A 27,887-nucleotide genomic window follows, 5' to 3' on the forward strand; every position below is an offset into this window, starting at 1 on the left:
TTTAAAGTTTAGAAAATTTATATAAAATAGTGGTTAGGAGAACGGACCTCTTCTTTGTGTGTTCTGGCGAGGATTGAGGCTTGCGCCGGCACAGCATCAGAACGCCCAAGAGCACCACCAGTAGAACGACAGCTGTAGCAGCAATGATAATGTATAGCAGCTTCTCGTTGTCGATTCCCTTGGCTATGGTGTCGGCCTCCTGCATGATAACCGCTGCACTGGTGGTGTACGATACCAGAGCCGAGAAGGGAGCATTGTTATTGCCCTTGGTAGTTCTCGCCTGAACTTTAAAGTAGTACGTAGTGTAGGGTTTAAGGTTCGGGAGCATCATCATGGTCTCCTCGCCGGCGAAGGCTTCAACTGACCAGTCGCGATCTCTCTTCGTGGTGTCCGTGGTGTAGTAGATATTGTATCCGGTGATCTGGCCCACGGTGTGCTTTGGCGGGATCCACTGGATGATCACACTGGGTGGATTCATCTCATCCAAGCGAACTGAAACCTCCCGCGGTGGGGTGACCGGTACATTCTGATACGTACTATTCAGCACGGACATCGACCAGGACGACTCCCTGCGTCCCTTGACCACTTTCACTGCAAACTCGTACTGCGTATTGGGTCGCAGGTCATTAATCATGCAATTGAGATCCGTGGTGTTGTGGTAGCGATAGCGATTGGATCCCGTGATGCCGTAGCTTACCGTGTAGTGGCGATTGTCGGTCACATGCTGGTTCTTGTTCAGCATGGTGTCAATCCAGTAGACCACAATGGAGGAGCTGGACATGGTGATGGCTCGCAGACCCACGGGAACCTCAAGCGGCGTGGGTGCGTCCACGGGCTCCTCGTCGCGTGTCTTGATGTTGTCATAAATAGGTGGACCGTCGCCCTTCACATTTCGTGCCCTCAGCGAAACAACGTAGTCCATATTCGATTCCAGATTCTTTAGCACATGATAGCGTTCCGTCTCCTTCAGCTCGATTGTGTTCTCATCGGGAATTCCACGACCCCAGCCCAGCACGTAGTTGCGTATCTTGATTTCCGGATGATGTGGTGGACCCCAATGCAGGGCAATATTGTTGGCTCCGGGCTGAATGTTGATCCAAACTGGTTTGCCCGGCACCTGCGTTTCGTCGAGATCGTTCTCCAGTGTGTTGGCGCGATACCATTCCGTAAAAGGTCCCGATCCGTTCACCGTCATGGCCGCAATCTTTACTTGGTACTCGGCATTGCGGTCCAAGCTGCTTAGCTCGAAATAACGAATGTTGGCAGGAGTACTCTTCACCTGCGGCGCATCCTTGTACTTGCGATAACGAATCTTGTAGCCAGTAATCTGTCCATTGCGATCTTCCTCTGCCGGCGGCTCCCAGTGAACGGTGATGGACTAGTTGGGTAAAGTAAATCATAAGTTTAAAGTATTCGTTTTGTAATATCTGTATCTACTTACGCTGGAACTAGTCACCTCCAGAGTAACATTGTTGGGCGGTTCCGATGGCGTGGAGGAAAAAGTCTTTACACGGATTTCTGCAGAGGAATCGCCCATTCCATTTCGATTGAATGGCACCACCGAGATCACGTAATCAGTGTTGGGCCGCAGCTCAGTAAGAACGGCATCCAAAGCAGTGCTATCGTGATATAGATCAGCACCACTGTCGTTCTGGAAATAAATATTTCAAAGAATCAGCTAAATGTTAAAGGATTAAAATGTATTCCATATGTTACCTCTGAGTAGTAAACGCGGTACTTGAGTATCTCCCCATTGGTCACCGCGGGCTCTCCCCATTTCACGTAGATCTCCTTGTGATTACGGGCATATCCCTCAAAGCTGCGCGGCGGACCCGCAATATTCACCTCCGGTTGGGTGCTGACTTCCAGTGGGGCGGAGGATGCACCGCTGCCGAAATTGGTATTGGCCTCCACTCGGAACTGATAGGTTCTGCCGGGCAGCAACGATTGAATATTGACCTGTTGATCGTCATGCGACTTGGTAACCATTTTTTGCTCCCTGAAAATGTGTTTATAAAATTGGTTATTGAAAATCGGTTATTATTCATTCAAGAATAAGTTTAATTTCTTCATTATATAAATATTTCACAATTTTTAAAATCGCTAAAATGTAAACGATGCTAGATAAATCTTTAAATATTCGAAAAACGCGACAAATAAGATATTTCTAGTATCTAATCTTGTTAGCAGCACACGAACGAACTCCTTGAATAAGTGGGGGCCAGGAATGGGCCACAGGATGAAAGCCAGCCAGACAGACAGACAGTCGGTTGGATTGAATCGTAAGCGAAATCATTTCCGCTTGACTGATGAGAGGAAGCCATTAGGCGATTGGCTAACTATGCAAACCGGGTTAACCTCCGCTAATTGTTGGTTAATGAAGCGGATGCCAATTATGCGGGTAATGCTATGATTTCCTTCTACTACTACTTACCTCTCGCTGTTGTTCATCTTGTAATAGACAGTGTAGTAGACCACATCGCCGGCGTTCTGGAGGGGTTCCACCCAGCTAAGGGTCACGAAGCGGGACTTCACAATCTGCGCCACCAGATCCCTGGGCTGACTGGGCAAACGGGCCTGGAGTCCGCTGTCCAGGGGCTTGACACCTGAATCCTGTTCGGGGGAATCTGGGGAAGCAGGGGATTGTTTTTGCTGCTGCTGGGATTTCTTGCTCTTGCCCGCCTGCCAGGAGTCCAGTATTTTCTGTGCGTTCCCGCCCTGCTTGTAGGCCTCTATGTGGGCCTCCTTGTTAGCTAAATCGTCATCGTCATAGTCGTCGTCGTCGTCGTCCTCGTAACTCTTCGATTGGCTCTCCAGCGGCAGAATGCTCGCCGAGTTGAGAATGTTGAACCGGCGATCGTTAAGCGGTTGCTCAAAGTGGGGAAGCTTTCCGGCTGGAATCCTCAGTCGCGTCGTACTGGCGTCCTCTGGGTCGTCAAGGTCGTCAAGGTCCTCGTCCGGAAAGGGTAGACTGCCACCGGACTTGGTGCGCAGCTGTTCACCCGAATTGAAGGGCTTTCGTCGCTTGGTCAGGTTGTCAAAGGTCTGGAGGGATTTGGTCGAGTGGCCTTGGGATTTTCGTTTTTTGATTTTCACTTTGGGAGTGGGATTCGGTGGTGGTGGTTGGATGGTTGTTTTTAGGGTGATATCAAATGGAAATGAGGCAAGGATAAAGGAAATAAAAGAACAAACGAAATAAACAATAAGTTAATAAATTATATTCGAAATTAATAAAATTCATTACACATGATTCAATATTAATAAAGTTGATTGAAATCTCTTTTGTATGTTCGATAGCATTTAATGAATAATTCATTGTACTTAATTGTGGCCATACTTAAGCCGATTAACTCTTTGGGTTATGTAAATGTATTGAAATCATAAATGCAAACGTAGGACTACTAAGCAATTTTAATACCTTATTCACAGAACAATGAAGACATAAATAATCGCATTTGCTATAGTTAAGCAAACACAAAAGAGATTTTCATATATTGAGATAAAATAATTTGGGTAGTTTAATTTATTACTATACAAACAATACACACACAGACGCTTACGAAATTATTTTACAAAAGCAGGATGAATGAGGGGATATTTATACAACAAGGTGAGATAGGCGTTATTGGGAGATTGGGGCTATAAATTTCGTTGGGTCAATTTACAGGCCTCACAGAGGCTCCAATCGTTTAAGCTGCACAAATACTGGACACCGAGCTAGATCTACTTGGGTTACATCTTCAGATAATCCACTCACCTCCTTGGGGAACCACGCGCAGACGAGCTGCAGCATGGACACTGCCGGCGGCATTGGTACCCACGCACTGGAACATGCCGGCATCGGAGTTCAGGAGCCCGAGGATCTTCAGATTGTGGCCATCCACCAATTGCATATAGTCATTGGGCGTTATGAGATCTCCGTTCTTAAGCCACCTAATTATGGGCTTGGGCTTCCCCCAGATGTCGCATCTCAGCTCCGGCTCATCCTTCTCGTGGGCAGATGTATCCTTGGGCGCCTTGATGAACTTCGGCGGCTCCTGTACCTGCACCGTGGCCTGGGCATCCAGCGAATCCACCGTATTGCTGGCCCTGCACTGGTAGTTCCCCGAGTCAATGTCCTCGGCACTGGAGATTTGCAGCGAGCCCGTTCCAATGATGGAGAAGCGGGAGTCGAGGTCGTTCAGATCCAGATCCATGCCATTTCGCAGCCACTTGATCTGCGGCTTGGGCACTCCATTGGCCACACAGTCCAGGGTCACCGTCTCGCCCTCCCTCACGGTCTTGGGTGACGGGCCAACGAGGAATGAGGGAGCCACGGCATTCTCGGCTCCCGGTTCATTTGGCTTCTTGATGTTCAAGTTGGTTTTGCTGCTCAAACGGGAGGAACTGCCCGATGTCACGTTGCACTGGTAGGATCCTCGATCCGAGGGACCCACCTCATCGATTTCCAGCGCCCCATTGGGCAGCACCACCATACGCAACTTGTCCACGGGCAGTGGCAAGTCGTCCTTGAACCACTGCACCGAGTGCTTGACTCCCTGCTGCCAGTTGGCCTCGCCCAGCATGCAGCGGAAGTAGGCAGTCTGACCCGGCAGCAGGTAGGTCTCCAGGAAGTCCTGATTCAGATCCGGCTGGCGGGCAATGGCCACCAGTGCCGGGCGACTGAGCACACTGCCCACGCCGTCGGCACTCAACAGGCACTGGTAGGCCCCGGTTAGTCCACGGTTCTCCTCCACGGAGCTGATGTACAGCGATCCGTTCTTCAGCTGCGTGCGGAACGTGTCGCCCACGATGACCAGGTCCTGGCCATCAGGTCCTCGCCATCGGATGGTCACCGGGGTGGGCGAGCTGGCCTTGCCCTTGCCTCCGCGCCCCACGGACGCACTGCCCGCGCACTGGAGCAGCACCGAGTGGCCCTCGGGCACCACTGCATCCTGCGGCTCCAAGGTGAAAAAAAGCGCTGCAATTAAAAATGCACAGAATGGGTAACATTAATGCACTGCTAGAAATATTTTTTTTTTATATATGTGTAAAAATAGAAAATTCTATTCTGATTCCCATATTACACATTTAAAAACGTGCAAAGTTGCACGTTGTTTCTCTAAGCCGTTCCCAAGATAAACTTATTTAAAGTTTGAGAACATTTTTTAAGTTCTTAACTTCAAAAATTCATAGCGCCCCTAAATGGACACCAACAAATTTAAAAAAAATCACAGCTGATAACCAAGGCAAACTCAACGAGGTACCCGAGTTTCAAGAAAATCCATTATTTCATATGCGCACTTGAGAAATTCTTACCCAATTATAAAAAAGAATGCCCGAAATATTTTAACCTTTCTATTTATATTCTAAAATCTGTCCCATTTTCTTAGTTTTTATGTTTTAATATTTAAGACAGCACTTTACTGATTTAAAATAAACTGATTCGGAAAATCATTTTATGAAATTAGGGATACTTTTTCCTTGTGTGGCGTCGGCACATCCGAATGGGGTTTGTGCTACGGCTCAAGTCAACCGCCCCCAGTTTACCGGAGTGTGCCTTCACTCGAGGACCGGCAGCCTCTGCAATCTGTCAACTTGTAAACATGGCTGAATAATTGAGGCTACAAAGGCCAACTCTCTCTCGAAGGCATGCAGCAGCGAAGGCAGGGGCAGAGTCTGAGGAAATGCGAAGGGGTCGCCAAAGGCACGCAAATATTTGCATTTCCACTTTGGCTCGGCTCGACGGGGGTGGTGGGAGTACTGAATGTCTGGGCACTGGAGGGTGGTAGGGCCTGCCAATGAATAACCTAACATGCCTGAAAGAAAAATCGAGTAATGCAAGGAACTCGTTGCTTGATATCCTCAAAGGCTTAGGAAAGGTGATACAGACTAGCTGTGGAGGTTGATCTAGAAGATATGATACCTTCAGCTATTTAAAGCTAAGTTTATAAGCCAAAAATATAAATTAAATAATGACATAGAATTTATTGGGCCGTAATGACTTTATAATGGTTTAATTAAAACGATTAAAACAATTTAAATATTAATTATATAATTTTGGGCACAATAAAAAACACGCCTGGATTAAGTTGATATTCGCTTGGTAAATTTCTGGTACTTATACGCTTATAGTTACCATGCAATATCGTTCAAGTTTTCTTTGGGTGCACTTTTAACATTAAATGCCTCAAAATTAAAGAATTCGTTTTTTTAACCATCAATTTGCATCCTGTGAATACTCTTCTTTTATCTCGCTAACAAATTAATTATTAACGAGTATAAAAGACCCAGCCAGTCAGTCATCACTGGACAAAATGAATTATATATAAATGGGAACAGCCTTAATTAGGCATCGAGATCCAACCAGAGAAGCGTGAGTTAAATGCTGCTGGAATGATGACTTAATTTACGAGATTTATTCAGCTGCACAAACGACTTTGGCGTCATGAATTACACATAACGTTTCATTTCGTTGCAATTCAGTGTGCCAGGACTGAGGATTCAGAGTCCAGGGTACACCTGCAGCTTGCTGTAGACTGTTTTCCCTGGGGATCTCATTTCCATTTTCCCTTTGCCAGGCCGGACTCAAAATTTGACCGCTCGTGAACTTAGGCTTTTTGCCGGGAATTTTACACAAGTATGCCTGCCATTTATTCGCTTTGTTTCCGCCTCCAACCCCTTTTCGAAACGGCCTGCACTTCTGAGCCAAAGTTTAAGCAGAGTTATGCGAACCGTGTGCAGTGGGTTTCGACCATATTAACTCGACTCAACTCTATTAGGGTAAACTACTTAGCGGACCTGGTATTCCCTTCCTGCCATCTCTTCAAACGCCGCGAGTGAGTGTGCCTTGTATTTCACATTTTATTCGAGCATTTGGGTCCCGACGTGTGGCTTTTATGGTTATTGCTTTTCGGGGTCTTGGTCTGATGGAGCAGAACCTCAACTCTTTTTCCTTACATCCACATTTCACTTGATGAAATTGTGTTTTTTAAAACATTTCCCCGTCCCCTGAAATTCCCTGTGCATTTTATGGCCAGCTTTTAGGAGCTGTTAAGACAAACATGCAAGCATAAAGACAAGAAACGGGCGTGTAATTGATCTATACAATTTACTCTATCCTTTTTATATACCCCTTTTTAACCCCCGTCAACTGTCAAGGTGAACTGAGCTGTAGAAAATCTTGAATTCGACTGAACTCACTTTCCAGAAATCTGCAGTTCAATTGCTACCTGCACTTTTCACCCCTTTCATTCTCACTTTTTATGCAGCTCAATTTCAGCAAGCAGACCCGCATTTCTCACTCGGGGTTGCATTTTATTTTAGAAAGAATTTTTTTCGAGCTTATTAAATAATCATTCTGTACAGAATCTCTGGCCATTCGGCTCTAAATCAAATGGAGACATCTCGCTACTATTCTGCTTTTTATGGCTCCGCAGCAGCAGGGAGCTGAATCCAATTAAAAACTTTATTGCTCGAATTGATTTTTATTGTACGCTTCTTTGGCAGCAGATAAATAGAGAAAGGGAGATACAATTTCGAAAGTCGGAGGGGGAAAGAGGTTATCGCTGCTCCCAAAAAAATTGTGTCAATTGGTTTTATTTCCCTCTTTCGTTTTCAGTTTTTATGTGCCGACTTTCCATCTCTCGTTATCTATAGGACGGTTTTAATTATGACTGTGGGGGCGGGGAAGGCCACGCCCGAGCACTCACACACATGACCGAAAAAATGCATAATTAATAAATTAAACCAATTATATACGAAGGACTCTATTTGAAGTGGCATTTCATTAAAACTGTAATTACGAGGAGAAATTAATTTGTGTTTCTGGCTTCATGAAAGCTCAATTAATATTGAAATTGCGGATTTTTGTTCATTATTATTATTATAGGCCTAGGTTGCGCACTTGAAAAATTACAATGTTCCCTCTACTTTTATGCAAATGCAATCCTTGGTGCATGCAAATGTTCCCATTAAGTACAGTAAGCCCTGGGCAGCTTAGGAAATGCACATTATTTCAAGGAATATTTCAGGGGAACTTTCCCTGTATAAAGGGTTTTTGTTGTACCTTACGTTCTGCATTTTTTTGTCAAACTGTTGTTGGCCTTTGTCTGCTAAAATAAGAACAAAAAGGGGCCACGGAAACAAAAACCCTTTTTGCATTATTTGTTTTACTCCACCAACTCATCACCCCAACTCTAACTTTTTACTGGCTTTTTCATCCTGAAAATACTTTTTGTTTGCGGGCAAATTAAAATAAATACAAAAAAAAGCCCAAGTTAAAGCTGAAAAAAGAGTTGATTTGCTTTAATTGAGCAAACATTTTGTGTACATTTTGTTTTTCAATTGAGTTTGCCATTTCCGTAATTACGCTCGACGCGCTCATTGAATCAAATTAAACAATTATAATTCAGTCAGATTTGTGCGTTTGCCTTCCTAGAAATTCCACTTTAAAAATTGGAGCTCTGAAAGCGAAGAAGGAGAAATGGGAAAAATGGCTTAATTGAGTTTAATTGTTGTAGCGGACCTACGAAATCAACTCGACAAGTCACGCAGCAGGCATTTACATAAGATTAACGACAACGAAAAAAAATGGAAAATTCAAAAACGAATTTGATGCATTTTGTTGCGCGAGGGTAAAGTGATCCGAATTCGTGGACACCAAAAGATGGGGAGCAGGAATTGGTCCATGAATATTTATGATATTCCAGTGAATTTGCATATTTTACTTAGATGGCGACAGTTTCTCCGGCTCCTTTAAAAATAAAAACATCTCGCTTTTGCCATATGCAAATTGCAGTTTGTTGGTCGATAAAAAATTAGCAGTTCGTAGGAAAAGACTTTGTAAACATTGGTCTGCTGAAAAATGCTTGGCCAGGAAAGACATGACAGGCTTGTGCGAGGTGATGAAAAACGGTGCACACAGAAAAGAAAATTACTTAAAATAAAGAAAATTTTTTTTATACGATTAGAAAATGTTTTCAATTACTGTTAATTTCTATTTTTACCCTTTGAAAGCCATAAACTTTGGAGTGTATTAGAATCGTTGTAATCTTTCTACTGTATTAAAATACAAATTCATAACCTGCTTTCTTATTTTTGTACCTTTGATTTTCATGTACCCCCAAATCAACAGGCTGCCATTGAAGATAATAGCCTGGGAAAACCTTTTGTTTATATTTTTTCAGTACACTCACATGATTTCCAATCAAACAGCAGAGTCTGCGAAGAAGCCAATCAAATTAGCATATGGCCAAAAAGAGAAAACCCCCTAAAAGGAGCAGCAGCACGCAAGAGAGGCGCACAATTAGGCAGAAATTTCCATTTGCCAGTCAGGCGATTTCGGGCAAACAGAAAATATTTTAAGAGGCAAACCAAATGAAAACAAAACGATACAAAAATTTCGCATATCAGCGGACGACGATCAGAGTGAATAAAAGAGGGGAGGCCATTAGAGGCGGCTAATGGTAGCACCTTTTAAGGTTAAATTGGGCAGGCCGAGACTCGAAACTGATGCTCGGCTGGCCAACTCCTGGCCACCTTATCGCTGGCCAAATTTATGCACAGCTCGCCAACTAAGGGTTAAATGTGCCAATAAGCCAAATGCGGGTGTACCCGAATGATGCAGCAAAGCAGAGACCAACGAAACGAGATGGGATAAAGGATAAGGGTTGGGTGACCAAACCAGAAGGATACCCTTTAATTGTAGGGGTATTAATTAATATTTTGCGTATTTTATGTAGACCTGGTAAGTTGTTCATTATTATTATTATATCCTACTTCAAATCTCGCATAATTTTATATTTTTATAAAATAAGCAGAAAAGTGGTTCCAAATTTTTTTTAAATGTCAAATCTTTGTCATACAAAAAGTGAATGAATGAATAAAAATAATTCATTATTTTTTGTTGTTATGAAAATGTCCAAATGTAACAAGATTCGCATTTCTCCTGATAACGGGAAAAATGTATGTATTCAATCCCTAAAAGGCTCTATGCATCAGCAACACAATACCCCTCCTCGAATTTCTAAACCCAGGGTACACTAAACCGAAAATCGCCAACTAAAATCTGTAAGCTTCGCAGCAGTTGGCCGCATTTGCATTTTGCCCCACTATCGAAATGTGCATCGCAGGCTCACGCGACTCGAAAAAGGCCCACAGGCTGCAATCGCAACAGCAGCAGCGCCTAAAGTTGCAACTGCAGCAGCAGCAGCAACAGCAACATCCACTGCAGCAACAACTTCAGGCGAAGACCTGGGCATCCGTCCGCCATCGATTGGCTTGCCAATGTTGATTTTCCGTTTGGTTAGTTCACCTCCAAACTCCCTCCAAACAAAAGGAAATGCGCCCGCAAAAATAAGAAGGAAAAACGCAAATGTATGCAAAAAAAAAAAAGAAAGGAAAGAAAAGAAGAAAAATAAATAAAATTGCTGCGAACGGAAACTGCATCGACAACGACTGCATTGACCCCTTTTCCACCCACGTGCGTGTGAATTTGCCATGGAGGCAGTTCCTCAGTTCCTCCCTTTCACCCAACTCCTCCTGCACTTGGTGGGTATTTTATTGCAGGAGTTCCCCTCAAGGAAAAAAATGAAAGAAAATCGCATTGCTCACGTTGGCCAAAGTGCAAATGCGCAAGGAAAAAAAAGAAGAAAAAATTAATCCAAATTGGATGAATATTTAATTGGCCTGCGAGGGTCGGGCAGGGAGAAGATTAAAGAGGGTACAACTCGGAATAGTAATGCAACTTAAGGTTTTTTTACGGGGTGTACTCCCTCATAGAACTTTGCTAAATGTGTAGGTTTTACTAAATAAAACCCTAAGGCCTAAGTTAGCCCGAGTAATCTATAGATTTCACATACTGATCCTCTGTAATCTCTCGTAAATAAATTCCAAATTTCAATGAAAAATATTTATTTAATTCAAAATTTTAAACTTTCCTAAACCTAAGACTTTAAACAATTTTAAAGAAAAATTAAACACCCAAAATATTTCTTCACTTCCACATAAATATTTTCTCTTTAGAGCACTAACCAATTCCCACCTGACCGCGGTTTTCCGCTCGATTGATTGTCACTTTCAGCGCCTTGATTAACACCTTATGCGACACTTTTTCACTTTTCCCCGCTAAACCAAGCCACAAAGTGTCCAGACCAAAGAGGGATAGAGGAAAAATTAAGTGAAAAGCTGCCCAGGGGCTGGAAAAACCTTTTATGTTGAGTGGCAGCGAGAAAAAAGATATAATGAAAGACAGATGGAAAACGAGGGCCGTGACTTTGAAGAGCTACAGAGATTCAAATGTAAAAGCGACAGGATAAAGTCAAAGCCGCAATGCCGCATCCTGAACACTGCTACCCGACTCCCAGGTCCGAAATGCTGCACAAATATAATTATAAACGTCTGCCCGGCCATTAGGTGCTGCGTTAGAAGCCTCCACACACACAGCCCCGGAAAACCGAAACCTCCCCCACTCTCAGATCCAATTTGGCTTGGGGCGTGGCATTACCATCCACCATACACCATCCACACCCCCAGTATCCCTCAATAGATGGGTCTATATTTAGTCTGGACTGTGCGGCAGGTTCATGGAAATTGTCGCATCAAGTGAAAACATCAATGGAGCAGCTTTGATTTTGATTCTATTTTTTATCCGCATGGCGTTTGACATTTGCCAGTTCAGTTCAATGGCCAGGGAAAAGGCAATCAAATCGATGACTTTACTTTTCCCCCACTCCGGTTGCTGTGGCTACATTTCAATTATGCTAATTACAAGCAGCCATCAAACACCTAATGGCCATGGGGCGAGGAGGATTTATGTAAGTCCAACCCCAAATGCAACTTCTGGCTGTCTCTTTGCTTTGTCATTGAGCTATTGCGGTTTGTCTGCTAATTTATGGGCTTGTGTTGAACCCGAACCCATTCCATAACCCCTGAGAGTGCGCCTCCATCTGTGAATAAAACATAGAACTCTGGGCCTGGAGTAAAGTAGTTTTTTCCCCCACTCAGAGCTCAGAGGTTGTAAACATGCCGTACACACACACAATAGATTCCCCGCTTTTTTGCCCATGAAATTCTGCTCAAAACTAAAGAAATGAAAAGAACAGACAGGAGATATCCTTCCATTGTCCTGGGAATGAAGTACTCAAATTACAGGGCATGTATGTACAAGTGTGTGCGCCATAAAGCTGTCTGCAGCAATCCGATAATCATCTAAGGGCTTGCGCCACTTCATTTCGGGACAACAAATTTTATTATGCAGAAGAGATTTCTTTTTCTTTTCAGTTTCGTTTTTTTTTTGCCTTACTTTGCACGTGGAGCGCCGCCACAAAGTAGGATATGTTGATGCCAAGATATGAACGCATTAAACATAAACTATTCCATATTGTTCCTGCTCCTTGGAAGGAAAAATGCCGCAGGCTGTGAAAGCCTCCTCACAAAAGACTTGCTCTGCATACAAAAAAAATTGTGACGATGACAGCAACTCTGTTGCAGATTTCCCAGAAATGGGCGAAGACATTCCCCTTTTCCTGTTGGTTTTCCCACCGTTTGTAGCTAATTTGCCACCGGCTATAATAATGCTTAAGCCAAGTAATAAACGCAGATTTTTTCAGCGTTTGGCAAGCAAAATCTTGGCTTGACTTTTGTTTACTTTAGAGGGCAAACAACGAGAAGGCAGCTTGATCCATTCCTCAAGTTAATTAAAGTTTTATCAAGCCAAGAGGTAAGCACGCAGACTTCTTCAGGCATTTCCTGGAATGCAGCCGTTCTCTCTCTCCTCCTCAAAAACTTCATGTTTTATTCAATTTTATCTGCTGCTCTTGTTGTTCTCGACTGTGTAACTAGCTAAATTCAAGTTGTGAAGTACGAATTCCATCCGCAAAAGTGGTTTCAAATGCGTTTCGCCTTAAAAGCGGCAGGGAGTTGGCCCACGTTATACCATCATCATCGTCATTTTTAGCATGGCCATCATGAAATTCAGGTTGTGTCACTCCACGTTTACTCGTTACCGTCTTCGATTTCAATCAATGTGCAGCAGCTTATTGAGATCTTTCCATCTCTCCTTTCTCATTTTCCTTTCAGCGCTGGCTTTTGTTTTCCCTAACCTGCGGGTTTTTCCGAAGAATCGAATACAACAAAAGGAAATTCATTGAATAGAGAGCGCAGAGTTAAGCCTTCAGCAGTTTATGACGCGTCAGTTTCAATGAGTTCGTGCCTCAATGGATTCCTTCCCCAAAGATGATGATGATGATGGTGTTGCAGCTGCTGTCGAGTGGAGATTAAATGGAAAATGGTTTGGAAAATATATGTATTTAACTAGCAGGATCAAGTTCACTCGACTCGCAGATTAACATAGCTCCCTGTAGTTTCCCGATTTTTAAAGACCTTTTCTCACATTCATGGCAAGCTTAAAGTGCTTATTTTCATAAATTAATGCATTTCATACCTGCAAATAAAAGAGAGAAATAGAAACCAATTAGTAATTGATACATATACATAAAATTAATTGGAAATAAATGTAATATGGACAGCATAACCTCGATTCTTCTATGTTAACGACACCCCAAACCACTGGTTACATGGAAATCGATAAACGGTGTTCGATTACATGCCCGATAAGATATGATACAGCATAGCTGTGGAGACCACACATCACTCGGGGCGGTACAAAAGCTGTAACTGCCGCCATATTGATAACTTTATCGATGTGTGTCAAAGAGCGCGGCTGCCATTGGAAATTATAAATCAATTTCCAGGCATTCAGCGCCGATCGTCGGTGATAAGATTGCCGGTAGGGAAAAAGGTCGGATCAGAGGGCTTTAGCATAATTACGAAACATGCCAGCCGCGCGGAAAGGGCAACTTAAGCGGCTTACTCAACGGTTAGACCATGTCTCAGGTTGTCTCCACGGATCTCAATATGTTTGTGCCTTTGTGAGTCTGTATGTGATGTTTTAATTAAAGCAACGGACGACGACTGACCGGTCGGACCGTCGCCAGTTAGCAGGCACAACTATCGGTCAATAACTTGCCCCAGGCACGCGCCACTTACAGTGGAACTTCATTAACTAGAACTACTAATATAGAGAAATCCATAGATATTTTACAACAATTTAAAATTGGTTAACATAGTTTACCTTCTTTTAAAATTATTTAATTTACAGATTTTACCTTAAAAATTTGTAGTAAAAGATAAAAGTTAGTTAGCTTTAAGTGTAATGGAATCTATTTTTATAATCATTTTGGTCCTTCGAGCCTTTTTGCTTCCTTGCCGAACAATTGGTTTCAATAACTTAATTTAAAGAAAGTTGAAGTCAAGACATTTTAAGTAAATATTTCATTTAACTTTTAGTATGATTAAACATTTTTAACTACAAATTTAGATATCTAAAGGTCCCACTGTGCTCGCCCAGAGGTCCGGCTATGTGTGTGGTGTGTATTTAGGGCTTAGCCAAGAGTCAGCGCATAAAAGAGTTGCTTGATTGCTGGGCAAACGGAGTCCCAATTGAATTTTACTCGCCATCTAACTCGGAGAATGTTCAATTATTCGAGGACAAACGAGTTTTTTGCATGACCGTCGCAAAAGCCCGCAAAGAAATGGGTAATCTTGGGAGCGGCTTCTTTGGGCTGCTCATCCATTCCATTTCCCTGGCACATTTAATTGCAGCAATCAAATGGTTTTCGGGCGGTGCCACCTGGGAAATTTCCTCTGGCGCATATATCATTTCATTTGCCTTTAATTTGACACATGACGTGGGGGCATTTCTGGGGCCTCGACTTCTTCCTGTTCCTGCCATTTGCAAAATGGCTGTCCTAACTTTTGTTGTCTAACAAAATGGCCGCCCTGGCTTCTTCCGCTTACCATCCAGCCAGCAAACGTACATAAAAACACCATATACTCACACACCCACCCAGAACCCAGAGTTCATTGGTTTCTGAGCGGCATTTTTCACTTGCTCTGGCAAATGACTTTGGCCACATGCTGGGGCTCGCATTTCCCCCATTTTTTTCCGCCCGAAGCAAGTCGCTAAGCTGGGCTAAGTTGAGCGCTTTTCCGCTGCCGGCGTTGCCTTTTCTTTGTCCTTTGGCATCCAGCGACAACGAGGACGTTGCTTGTTGCGCAGAAAAACTTTTGCATTATGAAATTGTAAATGTTAGCCAAACAGACAATCAGAAATGTACACTCTTCTGCCAGGTGGGTGTCGAATTTTTCTTTACCCAAATCCGAGAGAGAATCCAAAAAGGGAACATTTTATAATCCCTGTATAAGACAAAAATAAATCATTCCGAAGAATAAATTACCATTTTTGGGCAAGGTAACACAAAGATTTTTTAACTGACCAACTGAACTGATATTTGTTCATCAGTGTAACCACGCATTTCTGCTGCCTCGAGCTGTCCAAACGTTTTAGAAAAATCGTTTGCAGTTCGCCAAGGGGAAAAACAAACTTTTCACCCCCTTAAAACGAATTTTCATCTATATACAGTTGCTTTTGTGGGATGAGGAATTAAATTCTTATCTCTTGTTCAAAGTTTTTGCACAGTATTTGTTTTATCAACTTATGCTATTTTCATCGCTTGACTTAAGTCGCTTCATCTGCACAGAAAGACAAACACATAAAAGCTTTTATTCAATGGTTTTCATTATTGATTTTTATTTAATTTTACTATTAGGCAAATCTTGGACAGGACGATTAGTAAATTGTTCTAAAAATGTATGTTTGGGTTATTGTCCACATTAATGTCAAAGTATGAATAAACGATGCCTCTCCACACACCTTCAGCGCCCAATTTAAGACTAAACATGTAACTGCCCTTTGGAAGTGGAATTTTTGCGTACATTTGATCGGTCAAGACAAAGTCCTTCAGAATAATGTCATGCTGTGGAAATAGGTGATTGCTTTGGAAATATCAAACTATGGAAAACTGTTATGGTACTCACGTTATATGGACACGTATGATTTAAATTAATATACGACTTGAATCCAGAGTAAAAAAGGTGGAAAACAGTAAGCGGGTTCGGATGCTTAATGTAATGACAAAAGTCAACGGTAACGTTGATAAGAAACGGATGGTATCCCGATAATTTCTTATAAATACCGAAGTTAAGCATAATAGCTTTAACGGGAAGTTTTAGGAGTTTAATATAAACGTTCTCTCCAATAATGCCACGTCCTAATACTTTAAGACGACATACAGGAAACTCAACAAACGATTTGTCAAATATTTCACATTTCACGTTTGTATGACGAGTGACTATATCTCCGCGGTCCTCACCAGCCATTAATATTATAGCCAACACTCTGATTATTGTGAACTTCATTGCAGAATAGTTTCCTACTAAATAATTGCCCTTCCGAACTTTACCAACTACAAGTAAATTTTGCGTTACACCATCACTATCTTTTTTACGAAATCAGGTTTAGTTATTGGTTAAATTATTTTGGGTTTAAAAATCAATTTTGATGATTATGGCCTGCAATTACACATTTTGTTTGTTCAGTTTAGTTGGTTTAATACCAAGCGAATGCGTAATTTGCACATGTGATAATTTAAATTGACTTAACAATTTCGTCATTAGTTAGTTTTTGTGGGAGTGATTTAAAAAATGAGCGGTAATGATTCCATACCTATTTTCTAATAAAGCTTGATCTGGATTCCCAATAATACTCACATTTATTGGACAAGAATGATAATAAATGTAATATAATAATTATAATTATGGTAAAAATAAAATAATTAGAAAATTTAAAATAAAAATGAAAATAAACAAAAAGCAAATATTCCAGATTTTTTTGTTAAAATAAAAGATGATAAAATAAAAGCATGATAGTCAACATTAAAAACACATTACCTATAAAATATGAGACTGTTTAGAATTCTGTGTAATGGGTTGATAAATTGAAAAAAAAATTTACGAATTTATTCAATTTTAAATTATATTAACTCAAATCGAAAAACAATTATTCCAGATAATTAATTAATAAAATTAAGTACTGAAACCTGAAAAATTTAAATTAAAATCGTTTAATTCCAACAAATATTTTGACTGATCAACTGAACTATCAACATCCAATACGTCACTTCTCATTAATTAATATATCAGTTTAAATTAATACATTTTGTTTCTGTGCATATCCAATTGGCTTTATTACGTAATGTCTAAATATATTCTGAAAGTGTTTCATCCCAATCTGGATATTTTGTGTCATTTTCATCGGGTGAAAAAAGTTTTCCAGTCGCGGCGGGGTGAATCATTGATGCGATTGCCGGCCAAGAGATTAAAACGCATTTTCCGAGACTCATAATAATCCGGGCCCTGTGCCAATTTCCCTTTTGTAGGGAGGTTTTCCTTTGGGCACGTGTGTCACAGTGAGTTTGAGTAAATATCCCTTTTTTTGCCTCTCTTTTCCATTTTCTAGTCTGCTCTATGAACTTATGCATCGCTGCGCTTTGACAAACCATAATCCCCTGGCAGTAAAAATATGGATTTCATTTCATGTTCCATATTTTATGGCCTCAAAGCGAAATGAGAACGATGGAAATGAGGAATAGTTCTCTCCAGTGCTAATGGCCAGTTGTTAAACTCTCAAATTGATCCATGAATTTCACAGTCGGATGCGGCTATAGTGCACAGCACATATTTTCCAGCCCGCGTTTGATGTTTTCTTGGATTCGTATAAAAAAAAAAAGAAAACAGAGGGCCGCTCCCCGAAAATCGAGTATAAATCGTAGTGTCAAAGAGCGCTGGAGAATATAAATTTATGATTTATCGAAAGCATATGCGTTACCTCCTACAGGAAGTACCCAGCGAGACTTTGTAGAGGCGAGTTTTTCCAATTATTATTAGCATTTTACAATCGCTTGGGCATGTTTTGAATGGTTCTTTAGCGCACATCGAAGACCCCACCCTCATGGATGTCGAGGAAAACATAGACAGATGTCCCAGAGAACAGATGCCTTTTCCTGGGGGATCTCGCCAGGAATCAACTTAAATTTGACCAAGTCAAGTCGTACGGATTTCAAGAGGAAAATTCACTTTCATAACTCAAAAATCAATTGTATTTATACAATTGAATCAAAATTAAGTGCACATACTGACAGATGTCCCTGAGACCAGATTCGCATTCCTTGGAGATCTCAGCAGGAATTAACTTTGATTTGCCCAAGTTTGACTTGACAAAAGTAGAAAGTTTGCTTTAAGAATTCCACAATATGTATCTGCATATATTTGTACAATTGAATCAAAATCAAGCGGAAGTTGGGGAAATAAGTAGCAGCTGTGCCGTGTCGTGGGTGTCGGAAGCGCACTCCAAGAATATCCAGAAAATTTAAAAATAATTTCTTTTGGTCTGACACTGACTTATGTGCAGGTTAAGTGCCGCCGACAGATTTTGACACATTGCGGCAATGTCACGAAGCGAAATGCATATTCGAGATTGTGTTAAGTCACTGCCGTTGCTTTGATTAGAGCCAAAATGCAATGTGAAAGTCGATTGAGTTGGGGAAACGAACACTTCTTTAATTAACATATGCTGTTTGTTGTTGTTTGTCTTCCCCAACAGCTGCTGCGGTCTGCAACTTTTCCCAAGCGGTATTTGTTGTTTCGGTTACCGTTTATGCTGTCGGTGGTTGCCTAACAAATTAATTTCATATTACGTCCGCCCGCTCATGCATACACAGCTGCGGTCAAGAAAATAGCACACTGTTTATATTCTCTGATTTAATACAATATTATTAATTATTATATGCGACAAAATTACTCAGTGATTATTGTTCAAAATAATATGATTCCTCTCTTTAAAAAGATTTAAAGCTAAATTTGTAAATTCACAAATTGATGTAGCAATATAGTTTGCGACCTTGTAAATATTTCGTTATATTATGTTGAACTCAATTGTATCCAAACATATAGTCCAAATTATAGTTTATTTGCTACTCGGGTTACATGTGTGCGGGATTGCCGTTTGGATGGATACGATCCTATTCTATCGTATCCCATCCTATCCTTCCTTTGGCAGCAGTTCCAATTGAAATTAATGTTTTATGGTTTCTGCAGCGACCGCACACACAGCACAATGACAGCAAAAGGGAAAATACGACAGCTGGACAGCGGAGAAAAGGGGGAGTAATTTCAACAGTTTTGTGCCTTCTGGTATTTCAACTCGCTTCTCCTAGTGCCAATTTGCCATGGAGAGTTTCCTGTAAGTGACAAAAGCAAATGCCAATCCTTGGGCCAGACTTTCTTTCCCTATTCTCAGCTCTTCCTATTTCTTTCAGCTCTTTGTCTCGCTTTTGGCCATGGCAAATTGGACATTCTTCTTCAAATTTCCTGTTTATGCTCCATAAAATCCATCGAAGCGTTTAATATTGGCAACTTAAGTTGGATGGAAATAAAGGAAGCGGCAGGAACAACGCGCCAAGTACGTGGTCTGGGATTTAAATTGGTTTGTTGAGGCATGTACTATATTATATGTATGTAAAGTGGGGGAGGCGTCTGGCATTGAATTTATTTGCCATTGTCTGAGTCAGAGTACTCGGTAGTCAGCTGTTTGGGTACCAACAACTTATCTGTCATGATTTAAAGGAAAAAGTTAAAAAACATTTCAATTTATCTTGTGGCAAAGTTGACAGCTCTAATATAAAGCAACATTTCCCTAATTTTCATACACAGGTAGACATCTATAACTTAGACAACAATGTGCCACGAATTTGTGATAAAGAGACTTTAAGTTTGCGAAAGCACAATTTAATTTTGTAAATTACTTTTTCCAATAAAGAAGTAAACCTCAAACCATTTACTTATTTGATGGAGACAGTTTAGTCTTTACATGAATTCAGTAAAATGAGATTTCATCAGTTAGTTTAGTGTTCAATAAACATCATCCTGATAAAGATAATTCAAGCTATGGACGTCTGACTGTAGTTTGCTACTGATGATTTGGATTGAAAAGTTTGTCCAGCAAAAGAGAGAGCTGAGTTTCCATCATAATCAATGTTATTTTTTGCATATCAGTCCAAGTGGGTTTGGTGCGGCGGCTGGATTATGCAACTCGTCTGGGGCAGCTGGAAAATGCAGTTGCATTTTGCAGTGGCATTTTGCAGTGGCATTTTGCAGTGCATCCCACGCACGACTCGGACGACTGGCGCCTGCCCACGTTTAGGCTGTTAATTGAATTTTTCGCCTAACGATATAAGCTTCATAAATAAACGTGTACAATAATAATAACGAAAAACTTATCGAAATGCATGGCCCACAAAAAAAGAAACGGGTTTATTTCGATTTGATCAAATTTATGTCAATTTCAGAAAGTGTTAATTGCTCTTGACGTCGATTTATGTGTCGCATAATTTTATCGGGGATAATGACAGCCAACCGCAATAACAAGTGCATACTTTGTGGGGCATTAGCTGGGAAAACACTCTAAAAAGTACACCTAACAAGAATGCAAATTTTAGCTGGCAAATTGAAATGAACGGGGGCGCCCAAATGTGGGCGGAATATTTCCCAAAAAAGAGGAGATTACATTTTGTTGATTTATATTTGATGGAAATGGAATTCGAAATAAGTGTCTGTCGAACAATTTGTTATTTATCGTTCTGTTGAATATAATTTTCCATGATTTTGATTGGATTTTATGTATTTTTTTACGATCCATTTTATTGAAGTAGAGAAGAAATTTAAGGAATTTTTCAGAAAACCATTAAAACTTAAAATAAGAATAAACATCAGACGAGAGTTTAAATAAGGAAAAATTTCATTTTAATACAGTTTTACAGTTTTAAACTTACGTGAAGCGTTGAGAAAATATTGTTTGCCCATTTATCATCATCATTTTCCCATTATCAAATTTATTTTTGTTACTCTGTGCACTCACCTGAAAGGAAGAAAGGAGAAATGAGAAATCCAATTAATGAATAATGAGTTCTGTAGTTTTTAAAATAAAGCAAAAGTTATAAGCAGCCCATAATTCAACCCGAATGCGTTCACACCTCCAAACGGACACACACACACTTTAGCCAACTTAATTTTGAGGGCATAAAAGTTTTTACAAATTATTTCTTTCTCCCTTTTTATGTTGGCCGAAACACCTACACAACAAAGGGGAGTGTCGAGGGGGAGTGAAAGAGCAATTTTTGATAAGACACAGCCAGATATTTGTGCGCTCCAGTTGGCAACAAATTATGAAAATGAAAAATGCCATCAAAGCAGCGTAAATCATCTGATTTTGACATGCATTATTATTTATGACCGGGGTCGCCCTAAAAACAAAAGAAAAGGGGGGAAAAAGGCATAACTCTTGACGCTTGAGTACAAATCAGGCGGCAATAAAGGTGTATAAAACAGATCAGATAAGTGGGATTATTGTTCTAGAGACAGCATTTAAATCATATTTAACTGTATAAATGTTATGCGGCGTTCCGTATTTAAATATATATATAAGTAGTAAACTCCCCAATACGCATAGTTCGCCCATTATGAATCATCAGTATTCAGTAAAAAGATGAGCAGGAAAAGCAGCAGGAACAGCGCAGGAAAAACTGAAAGCACTTGCCATTTGACTTCTGTCCCGGGTTCCCATTTCTGAATTTTATAGCATTTTATTTTAGCTCAACTCGAGCCCAACCCCACCCGGAAAACCCACTCACTCCCAAGGCCCTCTGCCACTTCTCCCGATGTCTCGGCGTTTGGCCCCGTCAAAACAACATTTCTGCGTTGGGCAACCGCAGAGAGTCAAACAAACAACAGAGCCAGCGACAACGACTGCACTTGGAGAAAATCACTACTTAGAATTCATAGGAAGGAGTTCCGTTCAGGATAGTTGAAAATTAAAATAAAACCATGCCCTATTTACCAATAAATAAAGAGAAGTACTGCATGGACAATATTAAGTTTTAGAATCATACTTTGTTTGAGTAAGGTAAGTAAGAAAAATCTGATGTAGAAACTACCATTATCATGGAAAACTACTTTCGAAATTATTTAAAGGTAAAACAAAGTTATGGAACATTTTGAACTAAAGAATAGTAGGTTTCAAATTTAAACAAGAGAGAACGCTATAGTCGGGTGCCCCGACTATCAGATACCCGTTACTCAGCTAAAGGGAGTGCGAAGGAGATGGAGAAAAACTTTGATCCGTCGTAACTTTTTAACGAATGGTCCGATTCAAAAAATTTCTTCTACATTTCGATAGGTATTGATAAACACAATAAAACTGCATTTTTACTTTTCCAAAATATTGAAATTTTTAAAATCGTACATTAGCGATTGTGGGCGTTAGAGGGGGCGTGGCACCCTTTTGAAACAAACTTGCGCTGCGTAGGAACTCCTAGAATCTGCATGCAAAATGTCAATCTTCTAGCTTTTATAGTTTCCGAGATCTCAGCGTTCATACAGACAGACAGACAGACAGACAGACAGACAGACAGACGGACAGACAGACGGACAGACGGACATGGCTAGATCGACTCGGCTAGTGATCCCGATCAAGAATATATATAGTTTATAGGGTCGGAAACGCTTCCTTCTACCTGTTACATACTTTTGCACGAATCTAATATACCCTTTTACTCTACGAGTAACGGGTATAAAAATTTTGCATCACAGAATATGTAGTGTGCATTAGATTTCATGTTTAGAATGTTTTAAATTTCCCAAAAAAAAAGTTTACCGTGCAGAAATACACTATGGGATATATATAATAAAGTGAAGCTGTTGAGAGCCGCGTTAGATGACGATGACGATGCTCACAGCTTGCGTCGAGGGTGGGGATCTCTGGGTGAAGAGCAGGGGATGAGGCAGGGTGCCCAAGTGCCACAAAACCAGGGTGAGGGAGGATGGATGGCGGGAATTCTCTGTGTGGCAAGCGTCTGTTGCAAAATCAAAAAAATATTGTGCGTTAAGAGGGATGCTCTGGGTGGACTGGGCCAACAACTACCAACAGCTGAGAGCAGGCCGAAAAGGGGGTGGGTGAAATTGAGTCTGAATGGTGGGTGTATGTTCAGTGGGGGGAGGAAAAATCGATAAATGCCTCGAACATATGAATTATGTGTCTGTGCACGACCCGTCCTCCATTCCTTCTCCGATTTCCCACTCCGAGATTCAGCTGCGGTTCTTCATCGGGTTAAGTTCAAGTGGCAGCTCATTGCACTACGGCCAGAGATACATTTTACAATTTCGCATTTAATTCTCCAGAGCCATTCGCCCGGATTGGGTTTTATGGCCTGGCAGCAATTGGCGCCCACACACGCAGTCAGTCTCTGGCAAAACTGGTCAACAGCACAGTATTTTGTGCTCTGCCCACGATGGTTTGGGTATGGACTGACCGCATTAGATAGCAAAACCCCTCCGGTTTTTGGCCAGCAGTCCTATGCTATCCTGTCCAATGAATGTTTTTGGCAACTCATATGCAAATATGTTGCAAATGGCCAAGGGAAAATGGGAACAGGTCGAGTGCTGCTGGGTAAATCAATGAATGTGTTTGGACAAGTGGCAGCCATTGTGTCAGCCCGAATATAGGGGCTACACCATTTCACTGAAATCCTTTGGCATTAATCCGTAAGATACGAGTGCTCATTTATAATGCAGGAGCAATTTCGGAAACAGTGATGAGAATTATAATTAATACAAAATTGCTTAAGAGCACTTTAGATCTCAAGAACTGACAGATTTTTGACGATTTATAAACACTTGTATACATTTTTAATGAAGCCCTAGATGATGTAAACATTAAAAGCATTAAGTTTCACAACAATGCAATCGGAGGAAAATTGATTAATTTTATAAAGTACCAAAATGAATACCCATCAGTTTCATTACTGTTTGAGTACATTTACATTGGTATTTGCCATCACTGGAACTTTATTTTCCAACCGCAAACTGCATGATTTATGCTGTAAACAAACCCCAAGACTTAATTAATATTGAATAGCACAACTCGGGGGGGAAATCGTTATCTCGCTTATAAATTAAGCGGCAGAGAACAGTTGAACCTATAACCCAAAGCTGCTGGAGCTGTTGGCCACAAAACCAATTTGGCCCGGTCAACTGGCAACTTTCATAAATAGAAAGCGTTTCTGGGATGCATTGCATATCCAATTGGTAAACGCTGATACGATTGTCTGGATTGTCTGTTTGTGCTGGAAAAAAAATACGAAAAATGAAAACAAGAAAAACACTGAACAATAAATTTTTCATGCTCAACACAAACGCACCATGTACGTATGTACATTCATATATTTATTTATGACAGCACGCAGGTCGCAGCCACGACTCCAAGTTCGATTCGGAATTGACCCCCGAAAAAGTTATCTATAGATCGCCGACGTCTGCGGTTTTCCCTTTCCCCGCTTTAGGTCTATGTCTCTCCATTTATGAGCTGATAAATGGAAAATCTAGCGCAACGTCGCGTCGATTCCCGGTCGATTCCGATTCCGATCCGATTCCAAGTTCCAAGTTGGTGATAAGGCAATCAATAAGGCAAACATACGGCTCGAGGTTTATTGAACCCCCTTGGAAAGTAAGAGAAACCTCCTTTATACCATACCACACCATCTGGACGAAGTGCAATTAAGTGGGCTTTTCGTTTATTTTTTGGGGCCTTTCGATTGCAGTTTTGTTTATTTCTTGCTTAATGGTGATTTATGTTACGGTTCGATGGGTTTTTCGGTGGGCCTTTGGGAGGGTTTAGTAAATTGCCAGTCGAATATCTCAAATAAGTTTGCTTAGGAATCAGTTACAAACATATTTAGATATGATAATGCGGTAAATATTTGCAAGCGAATCAAAGACCCCAGAAAAGTCGGAAACCAAACTTACCTGAGGGGCAAGAGGATGGATGGGCTCACACACTCACATGCTATTGGGTGTCAAGCAAAATATTTGTAAGATAATATTTACCCACGACTAATGCCACAGATTCTCGGGGTGAGGTGGTGGTGAAAGAAAGATTTGGACAAAAATATTTGTGCGTGTCAACAAACCATGATGATGGTGCTCTCTTCGACTTAAATCGAAATTCATTCCACGTTCGCCGGAGCGTGACCGATCCCGATCTCTATATAAATGATTTGATTGACATCAATAATTGCATGTACATACATTTCCATGCATTTGGCCCAAGTTGTTGCTAGTTGGCTACCGAAAAATAAATAAATGGGCAATGGTACGTAGAATCCGTATCAATTTGCATATGTCTCTAGTGACAACGACGGTGTTTGCATGAAAAATAAACAGAGCTCTGCTGATTGACGTTGAACGTTCCCCCGGAGCATAATTAAATGAATTTGATGTGGTTGTTCTACCAACAGAATACCATTTGGTGGGATGGGAGGAGAATATTTATGGGCCTAACGAATATATGCTTCAATGTATTTCAACTACTACTTAAATCAAAATGGTTACAATCTTTTATAGGTTACAATATTTAAGTTAGTTAAAGCTTTAAAAAAGTCATGAACAACTTGCAAACATGTTAGATCAATATTCTGCGAAGAAGTTACAAATGTGGCTTTTAAAATTATTTACTTAAGTTAAAGATAAGTTTGTAATTGTAAACTCTCTTTTCACAAGATATTGTTCTTCAAGTGAGCTTTATAATATTATTTTCGATTTTACAAGGTATTGGGAAATCGTTTCTGTAAAAGCCCCGAAACACTTTTTCCCTCTTTCGCCTGGTTTCTGGTTATTCTCTTACAGATCTCGTCTCATCAATCACGTTTTGGCAGCTCCACATGCTTTCCATCCAGCTCAGCCAGTACGTACGTACTTCCCTCTCTATTCCTGTCTACGTGACTTCCGTCTTTCGGCTTGCCCATTTGTCCCGCGAGCTTCGGAATTCCCCTCCTGACTCTCAACCTCTTTCGCTCTGCGGTTCAGGGAGTTCTCCAGCTTCCTCTTCCCCAAACTGCCTTGCATTTATCTACTTTGCTGTTGTCATGTAAAACACTCGGCACAAAAGTTCAAGTGCGGGTCCTATCCTCCGCCCTTCCCCATTTCTCCCGGCAATTTCACGCTTGTCAGGTTGGCGAAAAAGTTTTGCCTCTTTATTTTTTTAACCTTACCTGGCGCCAACATCCCACATCCCACAACCCCAGCGGTGTGAAATTTATAAACATCAGTGAAGTGTCGCGGGCAACACAAAAGCTCATTTGTCGAACGAAAGTAAAATCGGCTTATGGCTTGGAGGCCAAAACTATACAGGCATGAGTGGGTTAAGTTCCAAGAACTTTATGGAACCACTCCAAAGTGCCTACCCTCAGACAACTTAATTAGATAAATGCTCTTCGCTGTCAGTTTTCTAATTTTCTAGTTGTAAAGTGATCCGAACGCCCACATACTTCGCCCTAACTATCGTCAACATTATCGTCATTATCTCCATCATCATTGTGTAGAGAGCACTGAAGAGCCCCCTCCTCTTGTCAGCTGACATAATTTTATGCTCGACATTCAATTAGGAGTAGGTGTAGGTGCCATCATCCCCATCATCCTCACTGGAACTACGGAACTCTGGCAAATGCAAATTGTGAGCAGACGACAAAAGCAATTTGTGTCATTGCCAGCAGCCATATACATGAGTACACAGTTGTGGTCAGAATAATAGCAGTGACAAGTTTACTGTTTGGGTCTGATAATAAATAAATTTCAAGTCATTGATTTTGTCTTTAACAACTTTAAAATATACTATAAATATAAGTATTTATAGGACCGTCAGAAGAAAAAATGGTTTTTTCTAAGCTAAAGTAATAAAATTATACTACACGTATTGGTAGTTACCTCGTGGCTTTTGTGCGATAACAATCTTAAAATTTATTTTTTCTATTTTTTTAAATAATAAAGTACCTTTAATAGATTTACATTTTTCGATGGTCATCTTTAGTAATATTATTTTGCCCACAACTGTTTTATGGGTAGAAATGGACGCAATCGCATGAGGGAGACAGACCGAGAGAACTTGTATTTTACCACCTCATTACAAGATTTGCATATTTGCATCTGCCATTGTCTGAGATGCGAGAACAAAAGCCAAGCACAGACAATGGCTTCATCTCAACTCAAGGATATTTTCGCACTCAGAAAACTAGACCTAAATTTAGAAACCACCGAGAACCGAGACGACAGTGTCTGAAGACATGACTTCCTTGCCACAACTTTCGCGAGTCAAGTGTTTGCCACTTTTGAAGCTAAATCCTAAAAGCCGCGGATAACAACTATGCATCTGCTGCAGTTGGTGTTTTTGGGTATTAGGCTCCACTCGCCTGTCAAGTGTTCCTACATAAAGACGCTTACCTAATGGCCACGGAGCTGAAATCATCGCTGGCTGGTTGCATTTCACAGGATTTTATGGCAGATGTACCCCGGTGTTTTCCCGCTTTCCGCTCCACTCGGCTCCATTGACAGCTCAATCCGACTGCCGCTGGATGTGGAAATAGAAAATGTGCGGCGGATAATTGCCATTAATCAGCCAAGTCCACACATGGACATGGCACGTCATAAGCCGCACAGCGCACTACATCTAAACCAGCGTTTGCCATCGGTTCAAAGAACAAAAAAGTCCGGTCTTGGGGTTCAACATCTGGGTGTGAATGCAGCAGGGCGGGATGCGAGAGGTAGGGAATGGGCTTGGGCCTGGGCATCTATGATATATGCAGCACTTAGTACCTACTTAAGTTGCGCGAACGCGGACAACGCTTCAGATAAGATCACACACAGCTGGCAAGAGCAAAGGAAAAGCGGATTGTGGCTCAAAACCATCACAGTGGAGCAAAACCACATAAAAAAATCCAGGTACCACATAAAAATAAACAAGAGAGAACGCTATAGTCGGGTTCGTGTCCCGACTATCTAATACCCGTCACTCAGCTAAAGGGAGTGCGAACGCTGTGTCGGGTTGGTGTCCCGACTAATAATCG

The 27,887-nt window shown here is 41.1% G+C and overlaps 2 protein-coding genes across 4 annotated transcripts in view; both read right to left on the reverse strand.

The window, feature by feature from the left end:
• Positions 1-27,887, reverse strand: part of fra (neogenin protein frazzled) — a 37,187-nt gene that overhangs the window by 2,397 nt on the left and 6,903 nt on the right. Inside the window, exons 2-6 of one of the 3 annotated variants that reach the window (XM_070212633.1) lie at positions 3,758-4,960; positions 2,435-3,068; positions 1,717-1,999; positions 1,442-1,651; positions 48-1,378 (exon numbers count right to left, since the gene is read on the reverse strand). In XM_070212633.1, the coding sequence (XP_070068734.1) occupies positions 48-1,378; positions 1,442-1,651; positions 1,717-1,999; positions 2,435-3,068; positions 3,758-4,960 (3,661 nt within the window). Of the gene's footprint in view, positions 1-47; positions 1,379-1,441; positions 1,652-1,716; positions 2,000-2,434; positions 3,096-3,757; positions 4,961-27,887 lie in introns of all 3 variants that reach the window. The other 2 variants (XM_070212634.1, XM_070212632.1) reach the window with 2 other exon arrangements.
• LOC108065088 (uncharacterized) lies at positions 15,684-16,299 on the reverse strand. The gene is made up of 2 exons (XM_044395903.1): positions 15,904-16,299; positions 15,684-15,857 (listed from the first exon to the last, which is right to left on the reverse strand). The coding sequence occupies exons 1-2, from the start codon at positions 16,297-16,299 to the stop codon at positions 15,684-15,686; spliced, it is 570 nt and encodes a 189-aa protein (XP_044251838.1).

Source organism: Drosophila takahashii, chromosome 2R (genome assembly GCF_030179915.1).
Source record: "Drosophila takahashii strain IR98-3 E-12201 chromosome 2R, DtakHiC1v2, whole genome shotgun sequence".
Lineage (NCBI taxonomy): Eukaryota > Metazoa > Arthropoda > Insecta > Diptera > Drosophilidae > Drosophila > Drosophila takahashii.